Source organism: Ranitomeya imitator, chromosome 2 (genome assembly GCF_032444005.1).
Source record: "Ranitomeya imitator isolate aRanImi1 chromosome 2, aRanImi1.pri, whole genome shotgun sequence".
Lineage (NCBI taxonomy): Eukaryota > Metazoa > Chordata > Amphibia > Anura > Dendrobatidae > Ranitomeya > Ranitomeya imitator.
This window is the reverse complement of record NC_091283.1, coordinates 832,592,832-832,610,814: the sequence shown is the minus strand read 5'-3', so window position 1 is coordinate 832,610,814 and position 17,983 is coordinate 832,592,832. Positions and strand designations below refer to the sequence as shown.

Below are 17,983 nucleotides of genomic sequence, written 5' to 3'. Positions count from 1 at the left end.
ACATGGATCCCTTGTATTGGCGTATGTTGGTTTTGCAAGCCTGCGATAAAAACACGCAGTACGGATGCCATACGGATGTCACACGGATCATTTGATGCGAGAAAATCGCATCCTCGCACTGCACTCGGATCACTGTTTTGTAAAAATGTGTGCAATTCTCGTCCGACAAAAACGGACCGATTTTTTATACGTTGTGTGTGTCCCCGGCCTAATTCTTCTACTTCACCTCACTATGTGCCAAAATAGATATAAAATTAGATGGGGGCAGAACAGGACCCAGACCTGACCCAAAAGCAGCCCAACCCAAAAAGAAGGAGCCACGCCATTGTTTGCACAAAGTACAAAAAAACTAAAGCAAAACCAAAGAAATGAGCCGGAACATACAGGTGCTTCTTACAAAATTAGAATATTATCAAAAAGTTAATTTATTTCAGTTTTTCAATACAAATAGTGAATGTGTTCACGAATCTTCATGGAATCTTATTCTCTTTGCTGGTTCTAGGAAAGATTTTGTGACGAAAACTGCACAAAAAAAACAAAACCGCAACAAAAATGAAAAATGTAATGTGTGCACATACCCTGAACTCCTCCTCTGACTTTTTTTTATTGCTTATTACTGTATGTTTATATTTCAGAGTTTCTCTGCTCCTAGTTGAGCTCATATCTACAGATCTGTCCTACAAGGTTTGATGATCTTCTATGTAATGCCTCACTGGTAATTAAAGGCATATTACACCCCTCTGGATCTCCCACTGACAGCAGTGAACAACATGTGCTTTTCCTTTAAGAAGAGCCTGTATTCCTTCCTGATCCGCCCTGCTGTGATTCAGTGTTACTGGAAGAGCAGGAAGTTTCTGCCAAACTAAAAGTGGAGATTGAAGGTAAAGCGACATTGGGGCGACGGGACTGGATTCCTGGAGATCCCACAGAGGTGACATCTGATATTATCCTTTATTTCAGGGTTTGTCATCGTGGGACGCGTCTGCGGAGTCGTGATTGGCAGCAGTTCTGGATTCTCCGGCTCGGGAAGATCCAAGTGTCTGATCCTCCTGACTATGTGACCCTTTAAATCTGGGATCATGGAGATGTGTCCGCACCGCCAGCTTCTGTTGTTCCTGGGAATTGTTTGGACGAATATTCCGCAGGTAAGAACTGATCACAGGGGATATGTGTTCTCTGTGTGTGCCGCCATGTGCCCGGGCATGGGGACAACTGGGAACCAAGGTCTGTGGTGGCACTGTGTAGGGTGCGGGATAGTAAGCGAGGTGTCCATGTGGATCCAGCGGTGGTCCTACAGCGCCCGTCCATGGAATAATGGATACCGGGCTGTGGCTGGAGTTATATACACTGTATATATATAGGAGCATGTATACCGGGCTGTGGCTGGAGTTATATACACTGTATATATATAGGAGCATGTATACCGGGCTGTGGCTGGAGTTATATACACTGTATATATATAGGAGCATGTATACTGGGCTGTGGCTGGAGTTATATACACTGTATATATATAGGAGCATGTATACCGGGCTGTGGCTGGAGTTATATACACTGTATATATATAGGAGCATGTATACCGGGCTGTGGCTGGAGTTATATACACTGTATATATATAGGAGCATGTATACTGGGCTGTGGCTGGAGTTATATACACTGTATATATATAGGAGCATGTATACCGGGCTGTGGCTGGAGTTATATACACTGTATATATATAGGAGCATGTATACTGGGCTGTGGCTGGAGTTATATACACTGTATATATAGGAGCATGTATACCGGGCTGTGGCTGGAGTTATATATACATATATATATATAGGAGCATGTATACCGGGCTGTGGCTGGAGTTATATATACATATATATATATAGGAGCATGTATACCGGGCTGTGGCTGGAGTTATATACACTGTATATATATAGGAGCATGTATACCGGGCTGTGGCTGGAGTTATATATACATATATATATATATAGGAGCATGTATACCGGGCTGTGGCTGGAGTTATATATACATATATATATATATATAGGAGCATGTATACCGGGCTGTGGCTGGAGTTATATATACATATATATATATAGGAGCATGTATACCGGGCTGTGGCTGGAGTTATATATACATATATATATATAGGAGCATGTATACCGGGCTGTGGCTGGAGTTATATATACATATATATATATAGGAGCATGTATACCGGGCTGTGGCTGGAGTTATATACACTGTATATATATAGGAGCATGTATACCGGGCTGTGGCTGGAGTTATATACACTGTATATATATAGGAGCATGTATACTGGGCTGTGGCTGGAGTTATATACACTGTATATATATATAGGAGCATGTATACCGGGCTGTGGCTGGAGTTATATATACATATATATATATATAGGAGCATGTATACCGGGCTGTGGCTGGAGTTATATATACATATATATATATATAGGAGCATGTATACCGGGCTGTGGCTGGAGTTATATACACTGTATATATATATAGGAGCATGTATACCGGGCTGTGGCTGGAGTTATATACACTGTATATATATATAGGAGCATGTATACCGGGCTGTGGCTGGCGTTATATATACATATATATATATATATAGGAGCATGTATACCGGGCTGTGGCTGGAGTTATATACACTGTATATATATATAGGAGCATGTATACCGGGCTGTGGCTGGAGTTATATATACATATATATATATATAGGAGCATGTATACCGGGCTGTGGCTGGAGTTATATACACTGTATATATATAGGAGCATGTATACCGGGCTGTGGCTGGAGTTATATACACTGTATATATATAGGAGCATGTATACCGGGCTGTGGCTGGAGTTATATATACATATATATATATATAGGAGCATGTATACTGGGCTGTGGCTGGAGTTATATATACATATATATATATATAGGAGCATGTATACCGGGCTGTGGCTGGAGTTATATATACATATATATATATATAGGAGCATGTATACCGGGCTGTGGCTGGAGTTATATATACATATATATATATATAGGAGCATGTATACCGGGCTGTGGCTGGAGTTATATATACATATATATATATAGGAGCATGTATACCGGGCTGTGGCTGGAGTTATATATACATATATATATATAGGAGCATGTATACCGGGCTGTGGCTGGAGTTATATACACTGTATATATATAGGAGCATGTATACTGGGCTGTGGCTGGAGTTATATATACATATATATATATAGGAGCATGTATACCGGGCTGTGGCTGGAGTTATATATACATATATATATATATAGGAGCATGTATACCGGGCTGTGGCTGGAGTTATATATACATATATATATATATAGGAGCATGTATACCGGGCTGTGGCTGGAGTTATATACACTGTATATATATAGGAGCATGTATACCGGGCTGTGGCTGGAGTTATATACACTGTATATATATAGGAGCATGTATACCGGGCTGTGGCTGGAGTTATATATACATATATATATATATATAGGAGCATGTATACCGGGCTGTGGCTGGAGTTATATACACTGTATATATATAGGAGCATGTATACCGGGCTGTGGCTGGAGTTATATATACATATATATATATAGGAGCATGTATACCGGGCTGTGGCTGGAGTTATATATACATATATATATATAGGAGCATGTATACTGGGCTGTGGCTGGAGTTATATACACTGTATATATATAGGAGCATGTATACCGGGCTGTGGCTGGAGTTATATATACATATATATATATAGGAGCATGTATACCGGGCTGTGGCTGGAGTTATATACACTGTATATATATAGGAGCATGTATACCGGGCTGTGGCTGGAGTTATATATACATATATATATATATAGGAGCATGTATACCGGGCTGTGGCTGGAGTTATATATACATATATATATATAGGAGCATGTATACCGGTCTGTGGCTGGAGTTATATATATATATATATATAGGAGCATGTATACTGGGCTGTGGCTGGAGTTATATATACATATATATATATATAGGAGCATGTATACCGGGCTGTGGCTGGAGTTATATACACTATATATATAGGAGCATGTATACCGGGCTGTGGCTGGAGTTATATACACTGTATATATATAGGAGCATGTATACCGGGCTGTGGCTGGAGTTATATATACATATATATATATAGGAGCATGTATACTGGGCTGTGGCTGGAGTTATATACACTGTATATATATAGGAGCATGTATACCGGGCTGTGGCTGGAGTTATATATACATATATATATATAGGAGCATGTATACCGGGCTGTGGCTGGAGTTATATATACATATATATATATATAGGAGCATGTATACCGGGCTGTGGCTGGAGTTATATACACTGTATATATATATATAGGAGCATGTATACTGGACTGTGGCTGGAGATATAGGGGGCTGCAGTGAGAGCTTAGATATAGGGGGCTGCAGCGAGAGCTTAGATATAGGGGGCTGCAGCGAGAGTTTAGATATAGGGGGCTGCAGCAAGAGCTTAGATATAGGGGGCTGCAGCGAGAGCTTAGATATAGGGGGCTGCAGCGAGAGCTTAGATATAGGGGGCTGCAGCGAGAGCTTAGATATAGGGGGCTTCAGCGAGAGCTTAGATATAGGGGGCTGCAGCGAGAGCTTAGATATAGGGGGCTGCAGCGAGAGCTTAGATATAGGGGGCTGCAGCGAGAGCTTAGATATAGGGGGCTGCAGCGAGAGCTTAGATATAGGGGGCTGCAGCGAGAGTTTAGATATAGGGGGCTGCAGCGAGAGCTTAGATATAGGGGGCTGCAGCGAGAGCTTAGATATAGGGGGCTGCAGCGACTGCTTAGATATAGGGGGCTGCAGCGAGAGCTTAGATATAGGGGGCTGCAGCGAGTGCTTAGATATAGGGGGCTGCAGCGAGTGCTTAGATATAGGGGGCTGCAGCGAGTGCTTAGATATAGGGGGCTGCAGCGAGAGCTTAGATATAGGGGGCTGCAGCGAGAGCTTAGATATAGGGGGCTGCAGCGAGAGCTTAGATATAGGGGGCTGCAGCGAGTGCTTAGATATAGGGGGCTGCAGCGAGTGCTTAGATATAGGGGGCTGAAGCGAGTGCTTAGATATAGGGGGCTGCAGCGAGAGCTTAGATATAGGGGGCTGCAGCGAGTGCTTAGATATAGGGGGCTGAAGCGAGTGCTTAGATATAGGGGGCTGAAGCGAGTGCTTAGATAATTATAGGGGGCTGCAGTGATTGCTTAGATACAGGGGGCTGCAGCGAGGGATTAGCTATAGGGGGCTGCAGCGAGAGATTAGATATGGGGGCTGCAGTGACTGCTTAGATACAGGGGCTGCAGCGACTGCTTAGATACAGGGGGCTTCAGCGACTGCTTAGATACAGGGGCTTCAGCGACTGCTTAAATACAGGGGCTTCAGCGACTGCTTAGATACAGGGGCTTCAGCGACTGCTTAGATACAGGGGCTTCAGCGACTGCTTAGATACAGGGGCTGCAGCGACTGCTTAGATACAGGGGGCTGCAGCGAGCGCTTAGATATAGGGGGCTGAAGCGAGCGCTTAGATATAGGGGGCTGAAGCGAGTGCTTAGATATAGGGGGCTGCAGCGACTTCTTAGATAATTATAGGGGGCTGCGGCGATTGCTTAGATACAGGGGGCTGCAGCGAGCGCTTAGATATAGGGGGCTGAAGCGAGCGCTTAGATATAGGGGGCTGAAGTGAGTGCTTAGATATAGGGGGCTGCAGCGACTTCTTAGATAATTATAGGGGGCTGCGGCGATTGCTTAGATACAGGGGGCTGCAGCGACTGCATCGACACAGGAGACTGCAGCGAGAGATTAGATATGGGGGCTGCAGCGACTGCTTAGATACAGGGGACTTCAGCAACTGCTTAGATACAGGGGACTTCAGCAACTGCTTAGATACAGGGGACTTCAGCAACTGCTTAGATACAGGGGCTGCAGCGACTGCTTAGATACAGGGGACTTCAGCAACTGCTTAGATTTAGCGGCAAAATCCGATCGGTTCCACAAAGTGAATTGGCTGCCTGTTTTCTGATGGTCGGCCATGCCGTAGCCGTGTCACGTGCCTGACTAACACTAGCAGATATTTGCATACCTTATGTTCCCTGAGATTGCAGCAGAGCTGAATTTATTTCCTCTTCAGGGCAGAGTTGAGATAAACCAGTAATTCGACCTGCAGTCCCATTCAATAGTCAGAAAATGCTATATTGTATTGCATTCTGCCAAATGGCAAACTCAACTGCAACTGAATGCTCACAGCCTCCAAATGGAAGGACGGGACGGAATCCCCCATCACAGGGAAATCAGAGCGTTTCAGTGTCATTTGTGTGTTTATCCTGCGGTTTCTAGATATGAGACCTAACGTCAGGACTCGTCTACATTGCATACATGTATTATTACTGAATGTCTCTAGCAAAAATCTATAGTGGTGCCTCAAAGACCACACTCTCATAGCATATAATCAACAACGTCCATGTTGGTATCATAGCCCATGGACAAAAAGTGATAAGGCAACGTAAGATGTAAATTTATAAAAAGTTATATCTTTATTATAAACAAAAAACAAAAATAAAAGGAGAGACCAAAAACAGTGACAGGGCTAAAGAAAACCTAGACTAAGATCAGTATCGGCAAGTAGATCCCGCCACAAACAAAGTCCAAACGCAAGTACCGGCAAGTGGGCAAAAGTATAGGAGAGCTTACCGCTAAAGTAAGTTGCGTCCGGTGTCCTTCCCGCCTGCCCGCTAAAGTAAGTTGCGTCCGGTGTCCTTCCCGCCTGCCCGACGGGCGCCGTTTCGCTGCTCGCTTCTTCCGGGGGCGTGTCCATATATATCGCCACTGGGTCATCTATTATTGCGGTATAATTGCAGTATAAATATTGTGGTATTTGCACCCCTCTTTTGTATACTATAGCACCGCGTTTGTACTTTGTTTGTGGCCGCTTTTTTGGCATTGATTACTATTCTTTCAGTTTACCATTCAGTATACTTATGACATCGTATATGTATATATTATTATTATAGTCTCGTATCGGCAATTAGACTGAGGAGATTGAGCATCCGCCTGTTTTGTACACTTGTTCTTGGATCACTCACAGTTATTTCTATACCTATGCATTAGCATATTTTTATGTATTTTAGTATTATATACTGCCAGTAATTTAACAGTGTATTTGCGTCCGCTATACTATTGGTCCTTCCCTACGGAGGTTTTCTTTAGCCCTGTCACTGTTTTTGGTCTCTCCTTTTATTTTTGTTTATAATAAAGATATAACTTTTTATAAATTTACATCTTACATTGCCTTATCACTTTTTGTCCATGGGCTATGATACCAACATGGACGTTGTTGATTATATTGCATACATGTATGTAGCAGAGCTGAGATTACTGGCTGTGGCAGAGCTGAGCGTGTCATTTTGCAGGACTCACAATCACATCTAGCTCTATTTACCTGGGACTGCCGGTAAATCCTGAGCATTGTCACGTAACCCCTGCTACATTATAGGACATATGAAGCCAGTGAGTGTCTTGCAGTTGTTAAGGTACCTTCACACATAACGATATAGTTAACGATATCGTTGCTTTTAGTGACGTAGCAACGATATCGTTAATAAAATCGTTATGTGTGACAGCGACCAACGATCAGGCCCCTGCTGTGAGATCGTTGGTCGCTGAATAAAGTCCAGAACTTTATTTCGTCGCTGGACTCCTGCTGACATCGCTGGATCGGCGTGTGTGACACCGATCCAGCGATGTCTTCACTGGTAACCAGGGTAAACATCGGGTAACTAAGCGCAGGGCCGCGCTTAGTAACCCGATGTTTACCCTGGTTACCATCCTAAAAGTAAAAAAAAACAAAACACTACATACTTACCTACAGCTGTCTGTCCCCGGCGCTGTGCTCTGCACTCCTCCTGTACTGGCTGTGAGCGTCGGTCAGCCGGAAAGCAGAGCCGGTGACGTCACCGCTCTGCTTTCCGGCCGCTGTGCTCACAGCCAGTACAGGAGGAGTGCAGAGCACAGCGCTGGAGGACAGACAGCATTAGGTAAGTATGTACTGTTTGTTTTTTTTTACTTTTAGGATGGTAACCAGGGTAAACATCGGGTTACTAAGCGCGGCCCTGCGCTTAGTTACCCGATGTTTACCCTGGTTACCGGCATCGTTGGTCGCTGGAGAGCGGTCTGTGTGACAGCTCTCCAGCGACCAAACAGCGACGCTGCAGCGATCCGGATCGTTGTCGGTATCGCTGCAGCGTCGCTTAATGTGAAGGGGCCTTTAGTCTTCACCTTTGACCATCATTGTACAGATATAATCTATGGAACATTGAGGCCTTTGTTTTACTTATCTGACATTTTATCCTGAGTCTGAGCCAGATAAAAAGTATCAAGAGGAGTCCAGAAAAAAATGCAGAACTGTGGGGCATATGGCCCACCCATGACACCAGTGACACCGATCGTCTCTGGGTCTGCCTGTGATAATCCAGTCATGGCTCTATCGGTCCCATAGAGGACAGCGGTGCCCATACCTCCCTTTCAGGGCAACATCACTACACTGCCAAATCCAAAAGTAGTGCCCCCCCCCCCCCCCCCACAACGATAAACTGCTTTGGTAAAATGAAAGGTGCGCTGTGATTGGTTGCTATAATAATAATAATCTTTATTTCTATAGCGCCAACATATTCCTCAGCGCTTTACAGTTTAACAGTTTCAAACACAACAGTTGCTATGGGCGTCACTGACGGACAGTAGGCCTCATTTTTCAACACTGTCAAGAAGAAAACTGTTGCCCATAGCAACCAATCACAGCGCAGCATTTATTTTACTAAAGCAGTTTCAAGAAAGAAACCTGCATGCTGATTGGTTGCTATGGGCAACAGACCGTTTTAGGCATTTTTCATAAATGAGGCCTATCCACCACAGACTTCTCTTACCACCAGTCTGCTTCAGACAGGTGACATCTTGAAAGAGAGAGAGTGGAGCGATGGCCGCACATGTCTATAGGCGTTACGGAAACAGACAAGCAAGTCCTTTCCAGCTCATTGGAGAGGAGAGAATAGCACTTAAAGGGGTTGTCCACTCCTGGACCACCTCTTCCTAATAGCACCACCCTGCAAAATAAAATAAAAAACCCATATTTATCTCCTGCATTGGCACTGTATCTTCCCGTGGTCATGTGACATTATGTCATATCACCGCTACAACTAATCAGCAGCCGCTGATCGTCTGCAGCCTTCTCTATTTCATCACAATGTGGCGACAGGAGGCGGTATTGTACAAGTGATCAAAAGTTCAAATCCGATTGTTTTTATTACGTTTTTCTATGTAAAAAATGAAAATATTTTTAAAATACGGTAATTAAAAAATAATAACTTTAAAAGTTCACATCATCCCCCTTTTCTTGGAAAAGTAAATAAAATCTAGAAAATAAAAAGAAAAAAGAAAACCTAACATAGTTGGTATTGCCGCAGGTGAAACTGTAATAAAGTATCAATATTATCCCATACGGTGAACGCTGAAATAGAAAAAAGAAAAAATCAAAAAAGGCAAAATCAGTGTTTTATGGTCACTTTGTCCTCCAAAAAAATGAAAGAGAGATAAGAAAGTCATATGAACCCCCAAGAAGTGCTGAGAAAAACTTCAGCTTGTACCACAGAAAAAGATATGGCACTTGGAAGGCAGGTAGGAATAAAAGGATGCGAAGAGCGGCCCACTGGTAATCTGTAGCCTAAATTCCCCCATACACCTGACTATAATCCTAATACCTATGCAGTGAAAACCTTGAATCCCTGGAGGTTATATACACCATACTCCATATATATCCAGCCTTACATTATAGGACAGAGTCCATTTATTGTACCCTACACATCTTGCTCTTTAGACCTTATTGTACGGCTCAGAAACATTTTGCGAACCCTGATTTGTGGCACTTGCAGGATATACATTGCAGAACCAGGTTTTTCAGTGGCTTGTGTACTACAGGTCCCTGATGGCTGTGAAATGCAGAACCATGATGTCTGGTGGTTAAAGTATATAACGCAGAAGTCTGGTACCTGCACTATGCAGTACACCTGCTATACTAATGGTGGTCACATACAGCGCAGATTATGTTGATGGTTTAAACTGAAGGTCCTGGGCCCCGATGCTATTTTTTTTATTATTGCATATCATTTGTAGTTCAAGTCACCGTGTCTAGGAAAAAAGGACCCTTTGTGTCCCTTTAAGGAGGAAATGTTGCGTGCCTTAAATATGCACTTTTTTACCTGGTGTAAATGCTTATGTTCTCCGGAATCTGGCGATATGTTTCTTTTGTTTCTGAGCCTCTCAGTTCCTGAGATATAGCCCTTGTTTCCTGATATGTAAATTTTGTCATGTTAGCTCAGGGGGTGTGGCCATGTTTTCTTTGTGGGCGTCTTATCTAAGGACCACGCCCCTTTAGTTAACAAGACTAGATTTACAAACAAGGGATAGGTGGCCATATCTCAGGAACGGAGAGGCGCAGGAAGAAAAGAAAAACTGCGTCGGATTCAGTAGAACAGCGGCATTTAAACCAGGTAAACAAATTACATCTAATCCCAAGTAATGGGTCCATAAACACCATCAAACAAAGCTGAAATCATACCAACAATGACCGACTAACAGCAATAGTGTCATCAATGTCTAATTGACTGCTATATAATTATTATTGAGACTCAGTGGTCACAAACCTCAAGTATGAGATCATGAAACTTCAGATGGGGCAAATCCACATGTCAAATTTTAATTTTATGTGCATGTTAAGTTATACTTCCAGTATTCAACTCGTGGTGGAACCTCAACTTTGCTTTAGTGCAGTCATTAGTCCAAAAATTAGGTAGTTGTTAGGTTGTCCTATCGAGGGGGCTGAGGATAAAGTGGTGCGACATGTCAATGTCGACTAGTCACTTCAAATCCCCAGTCTGCTACCCAAAAACTTAGGCTAAGCAGTGAGTCTTGTTGATGTCCCCCAGCACAAGGTGTAAAATGGAAGAAAACAGTTTTATGTGAGTTTATTACCCACAAGTGTATATTTCAGAAGGCAGTGGGTTATCTGCCCCTCGGGGTGTGCCTGGGGTTTCACCAGCTAACGTCTTTTGGTGACCCCCATAATTGACCAGTAAATTAGCAGTCGCAGTAATGTGGAGGGTGGAGCGCAGTACCTTGGGCAGGTCTGTTTTACCTATTGCCATTTCATGCAGAGCAGCTGTAATCATTGGGTGGAACCGCTTTTTCCAGCTTTTTGATCCCTCGTAAATTGCACGAAGATGTGGTTCACCTGAAATCCACAATCTACATATTCACCTTCTTTTCTGTACCATATAATCAACTCATTAACTACTTTTTATCAATAATTACCAGAGATGACTCCACTACCAGTAAGCCAATTACCGTACTTGTATACTATTTTTGTCAGCAAAATAGACTCTGTCCCTAATTAGGACAATCTATATTAATTAATATGTTGAATTAATTTTCACTTCATTGTATCCTGTTCATTAGAATGTATAATGAAGCGAGCATTGTCATCTCAGTCGCTGCCTATGCAGAGCACAGCAGCCTATGACGCACTCGTCTCACCTGCTGCGCTCTGCAGGGACTGACATGACAAGAGTTGAGCGGGGGCTGAGATGACAAAGCACTGAAGGGCCACAGTTTAGGGGGTGCAAAATCTCTATTCGCTGTAGTATTAGTATAGTATTCACTCTAATGAATCGGATTTTACAGTTTTGCTACCCGCTTTGGTCTTGGGTGATGGCTCCTATCTCCTCTATTGTGTCATTATTTTTGTTGTCGTCTTGAGTATTTTAATGTCAATACGCACATGACAAGTACATTTCTGAAGAAAGTCAAAGTGGAATCCCCCAGGGAACATCCACTTCATGTATCTGGAATTTTCATTTTTGTTTAGCGAAGTCAGAAGAACAACTTATTTACAGATTTATTCATATGGAACATGCAGTAAATTGATGATATACTGTATATATGTATCATATGCAATATGGCATAGTCCAAAATTGGGTGTTTCTTTAGGACCATATCACTTATATGCCTGCTCTCCCAGAACTTCCGGGAAACTCCCACAAACAGTGATACCTCTTAGAATTCCGGAGAACTTAACAAATCACCAGGGCTCTGAGAAACCTTCCAGAAATCAGGTTCTGCAGTGGTTTAGCTGGGGCTTAAATGCTTATTCAGGGGCTATGATTGAGATGTGGAGAAGAAGTGCAAGTCTAAATAAAATACTTTAAACATAAGGATGAATGACCTCGGGGAGATCAAAACATTCAACACCGCAGAGACACCATCACGTGTTTCTCAACGCAGTGATCCAGAACACTGCCCCCATCCCTTATGGTAAATATGCAAATGCATGTAGAAAAGCCGCGGAGACACCATCACGTGTTTCTCAACGCAAGCAATAAATAGCCAAGTCTTTCACTGGGAAGGAACAATCACGGGAAGGGCAGCATCCAAAAGGAAAACCACCTATGCCAAAACATGGTATCCATCCGAAACAGCTGTCTGTGGATGGATACCATGTTTTGACATAGGTGGTTTTCCCTTTTGGGATGCTGCCCTTCCCGTGGGTTGTTCCTTCCCGGTGAAAGACCTGGCTATTTATTGCTTGCGTTGAGAAACACGTGATGATGTCTCCGCGGCTTTTCTACATAAATAAAATACTTGGCATTTTGAGCTTGGAAATAAGTTTCCTCCTGGAAGGACACTTCAGGATTGAGCTGGTCCAGAAGAGGACCACAGGATCCTGCAGCGAGCCGAGGACCTGCCATAACAAAGCCCTACTGATGCTGAGATGATGGAGAGAAATACAGAGGTGGCTTTGCACTTTGGCCATGAGGACGGAGGGGAACCTAAAAGCCCCTCATTTTTGACACTTTTATAAAAGTCACATTTATAATGGTGAGGGTCCAGTTAAAGATTTTGCATTAAAGTCCAGGTCCTTCAAGTAGCGCTATTAAAATTGTGCATGCAGTTTAGCTGCCGAATAAGCCGTCACTCGTCACCTATGGCGGGCACAGACGACCCCAATGCAACGCTAGGCCAATTCGACTATTTCATAGCCTAGCAGGGTCTTGGATTTGGCACTTCTTCGGTGGGCCACTGGTGGAGTCTATGTTAGTCGCAAACCTTTGTGCGTTTCTAGACCAATTGAAAAAGTGAAGTGCGAGACTTTATGATGTTTCCTAGTCACGTAGTCACAAGAGCCTGCGAGAAATAAAGAGGAAGAGCTTCTCATTGCGATGGCATCCTGTGGTTCGGGTGGGGCTTCGGTGACAGATTGCGTGCGTTTTGGAACTGGATTTGCATTTCCTGAAACTATACAAGCAAACATTTATTAAGTAGCAAACCAAAACCAAACAGAAAAAAAATATAAAGTGCCAAGGGAAGATAGTATTGTAATAATACAGTTATTATAGAGTTAAAGGGGATTATCGGGACTCCTCTATTAATGGTGCATCCTCAGCAAAGATTGGTACCGTTTTAAAGAAGTGACATCCACCTTCGTTTTTTGTTTTTGTTTTCCCTGGCGTTTTTTTAAAACCTCAAAGTTGAAAAATCGCTCAAAAGACTGAACATAGGAACAGCAAAGGGGTTTTACAGTAGTGAATAGTAAGGGTTTGTGCACACAGGTGGATTCCGCCTGGAACTCGCCTCAAAACCACCACAAAAAATGAAAATGGTGCATAGCGATGTAAAAGCGGCTATGAATATGTGACGTTATGTGCAAATTTGGAACATATCTCGAAAGTAATAGCTTCTGAGGAGATTAAATATGTGGATTTTTCCTTCACATAAAATCAGTCACATACAGATCAGGACAGGAGCCTTTATTTCCACTTGAAATGATGGACACATTTTAATTTGTGCCCTGGAAAATAGGATAAATGGAAAATGGCCACCCAGAATAGGGAGGATCCGCTGAACCAGAATAAAAACACAAGATTTATGTTTAGTTACAGAATGGCATAGATAGAAAAGCTTAGCATACAATCTCAGCAGTCTGACTCGGGTTTCACTTTTTTGGCTTCTTCTGGGGGCCTGGTAAACAAATTACTGTAATTTATACTATCCACATTCTTGGTGAAGAAATTATTTAAACCAGCACAAAAACAGAAAATCTTAACATAGGCATAATGTCAAGGCTTAATCTGGAGAAATTCCCTAGAAAAAAAATAATAAAAATGAACTTAGAAAAAATATAAAAAAATATATAAATAAAAATGTCAACTAGTATGTAGTATGTAAAATTAAATACAAAAATATCTGATTCATGCTGTCCATGGTTTGGGCAACACGAATCAGGTAATAAGCTCCCTTTAAGGGGTTAATGTAATTGTTGTGAGGTTGCTATCAGTTTCCTGCAATCAACTGTACACGCTCATTAGGTTCCCATTCCTTGAGAGCAAACATAAACCTTGACAGACAATATTTACCTAGCAACTGTTACAGTTCGCACCACAAACATTTTGATGCATGCTACTCTGACTTGTCTATAGGGGATCAGCTTTGTCTGACTACAAGTTCCAGAATGCACATTTAAGGGAGTGGGCAAGTGTCCTTCAGGGGTTGCTAGTATATAGTAAATGTTCTTATATTGCTTCCTTATTATTGTGACTTTTTTAACATGTTCTGAGATGTGTACTGTTACTTTAAGGCCACCTGGAACTAGTGAGACTTGGGCCGCATTATATTATATACGATAGTTCCTGCATAATAATAAGACAGTATCAAATGAGGTCTGCAGTAAAGGTGTCGTTGGCAATAGGGAGGGACAAGGTGGAGGCAGGGAAGAGGTGCTATGAATTCAGAACCAAGACTGACAATGGCAGTATTTTCAGTGAGGGGGAATCATAGTGATGGCCAGATACACATGAGGTAATGGTTAGCTGGACGTTCTCTCCTCAGACAGCTATTTCTCCAGCCTTTTCTCCTGTGTTCCTGTTTGGCTGAGTTGACTAAAGACACCTTGGAGTTGACTAACTAAAGCCTCCTTGGAGTTGACTGACTAAAGCCTCCTTGGAGTTGACTGACTAAAGCCTCCTTGGAGTTGACTGACTAAAGCCTCCTTGGAGTTGACTGACTAAAGCCTCCTTGGAGTTGACTGACTAAAGCCTCCTTGGAGTTGACTGACTAAAGCCTCCTTGGAGTTGACTGACTAAAGCCTCCTTGGAGTTGACTGACTAAAGCCTCCTTGGAGTTGACTGACTAAAGCCTCCTTGGAGTTGACTGACTAAAGCCTCCTTGGAGTTGACTGACTAAAGCCTCCTTGGAGTTGACTGACTAAAGCCTCCATGGAGTTGACTGACTAAAGCCTCCATGGAGTTGACTGACTAAAGCCTCCATGGAGTTGACTGACTAAAGCCTCCATGGAGTTGACTGACTAAAGCCTCCATGGAGTTGACTGACTAAAGCCTCCATGGAGTTGACTGACTAAAGCCTCCATGGAGTTGACTGACTAAAGCCTCCATGGAGTTGACTGACTAAAGCCTCCATGGAGTTGACTGACTAAAGCCTCCATGGAGTTGACTGACTAAAGCCTCCATGGAGTTGACTGACTAAAGCCTCCATGGAGTTGACTGACTAAAGCCTCCATGGAGTTGACTGACTAAAGCCTCCATGGAGTTGACTGACTAAAGCCTCCATGGAGTTGACTGACTAAAGCCTCCATGGAGTTGACTGACTAAAGCCTCCATGGAGTTGACTGACTAAAACCTCCTTGGAGTTGACTGACTACCTTGGAGTTGACTGACTAAAGCCTCCTTGGAGTTGACTGACTAAAGCCTCCTTGGAGTTGACTGACTAAAGCCTCCTTGGAGTTGACTGACTAAAGCCTCCTTGGAGTTGACTGACTAAAGCCTCCTTGGAGTTGACTGACTAAGGCCTCCTTGGAGTTGACTGACTAAAGCCTCCTTGGAGTTGACTAAAGCCGCTTCAGAGTAACCGTCTCTGTGGTGTGGATCTTTCTCCTTTCTTTTAACCTTTCTTATCCGCCTCTCCTGATCCTCCTCGCAGTCCACTCATTTGAACCCAGCAAGTATTTTTTTTCTGGCATTGACCTAACTTCGGAGGTCACAGTCTTCTAATTCTGGACAAGGAAGTTATAGGATGGAGGAAATATCTCCTTTCTCCACCACTCCCGTCACTTACATTCAAGATGTGGGATTTCTTGCATATTTGTGAGGAGGCTGACGCGCCTAGATATCACTGCTATGCGCTTTTCCTAAGGGCATGAAATATTATTCTTTTCTTGTTTGTGAAATTCAACTAATGGGAGTAAGAGCAGTGTCCCTGTACACCCTGAGGAGCTGTGTACGCATGCGGGGGTTTCCCAAAGGCCTTTACATTGAAGGCATATCCATAGGCATCAATGTATGTTGGGAAGGAACTTGGGTCAAATGATGTGTAGTAGCCCCTTTTTTTCCTAGTAATTGGTGAGGTTCCATGTTCAGCTGCCATAAGGGTCACACCTGTGGGGGCCACATCTGGATATCTGGACTTTCTTGATCCTTAGGATTGAGCATCAATCGGTGATCAATGGGGTTCACCATTTGGAATCGTCTCTGATAGACAGATCAGCTTCCTGGGGTAACCGATACAGCGCCATCTATGTGTGTGTGGCCGCATCTGGTACTACAGTGCTGTCCCCCAGTATTGTGGTAAGGCAGTTAGATGGTCCCTTCTTTCTGCAGTTTAGAGAAGGTCCTGGTTACGTTGTCATAAGAGGCAAATCAGTGGAGTTCAGACACTAGCAGCTGTTCACACACAGTTTTTGATGTGGATTTTATAGCGCATTCTGCAGCAATATCCACATGAAAAATGTCTCAAATACTCTGAATAACCTTCTTATTAAGTGTAAATGGACAACGCCTGTAGTGCACATGGTGCTGTTTTTTGTTGCATGTATTCAACCACATGGAAAAAAGTGACATGTCAATTCTTGATGTGATTCCGGCTGAAAAAAAGACTTTCCAAATTTGACTTCTGAATCGACTGAAGCAGAAAAAAATACATAAAGACTATGTAAAAAAAAAATGAAGAAAATACCCAAAATATTAGTTTTTGAAACTGCATTTTGACGTCGATGTTTTCAGCCAGGAAATTCCACATCAAGAAAACATTGTGTGCATTGATACAGACTGTGATTTGTTTTTTTAAGGAGTATGTTCACACTGAGTTTTTCCGACATTTATTTTTTAATGCAGTTTTTGTGGATGGAGTGTTTTTCTGCTTCCATTGGTTCAGTAGAATCGGCTCAAGAATTTTTATGAGGCTTCTTTTTCAGGCACTATGTTTATTATCTGTGTTTTTGACGAAAAAAGAGTTTTTGATGCTGTTTTTAATGTGAATTTTGGAATAAAATGTGCTCTTAAGGGTATGTGCGCACGTCAGTATTTTCTAGCAGAAATTTCCTGACAAAAACCGGACATTTCTGCCAGAAAACCTTATGCGTTTTTTTTGTGCGTTTTTTTTTTTGCGTTTTTCCCCAATGCATTATATAGCGGGAAAAACGTGAAAAATCCGCAAAATTAATGAACATGCTGCTTTTTTTACCGCGGTGCATTTTTTCGCAGAAAAAAACGCATGTGCACAAAAATTGCAGAATGCATTCTAAATAATAGGATGCATGCGTTTTTATAGCGTTTTTATCGCGAAAAAACGTGAAAAAACCTTAACGTGGGCACATACCCTAAAACTTTATGTGAACATACCCCAATATTTACCCCCCAACATTTAGTGAATCCGCGAGTCACAATGTCTGCTGAAATAACTGTCTGCGTGTCTGAGGTGGCCTATTACCGTTCAAAACCCTCTGCAAATTCTGCAACAGACAAGACTGTCCTCCAACAGACCTCACACAATGCCTCCCTGGGAGAAGCAATGACATTGCTGAGCGCAGCTCCTGGAATA

The 17,983-nt window shown here is 42.7% G+C and overlaps 1 protein-coding gene across 2 annotated transcripts in view; it reads left to right on the top strand.

The window, feature by feature from the left end:
• The first annotated feature begins 781 nt into the window (after nt 1–781).
• The window catches only part of LTBR (lymphotoxin beta receptor), a 45,137-nt gene continuing 27,935 nt past the window's right edge, over nt 782–17,983 (top strand). Inside the window, exons 1-2 of one of the 2 annotated variants that reach the window (XM_069754095.1) lie at nt 782–881; nt 961–1,145. In XM_069754095.1, the coding sequence (XP_069610196.1) occupies nt 1,080–1,145 (66 nt within the window). In that variant the 5' untranslated portion in view covers nt 782–881; nt 961–1,079. Of the gene's footprint in view, nt 882–947; nt 1,146–17,983 lie in introns of those variants that run through there. The other variant, XM_069754094.1, reaches the window with a different exon arrangement.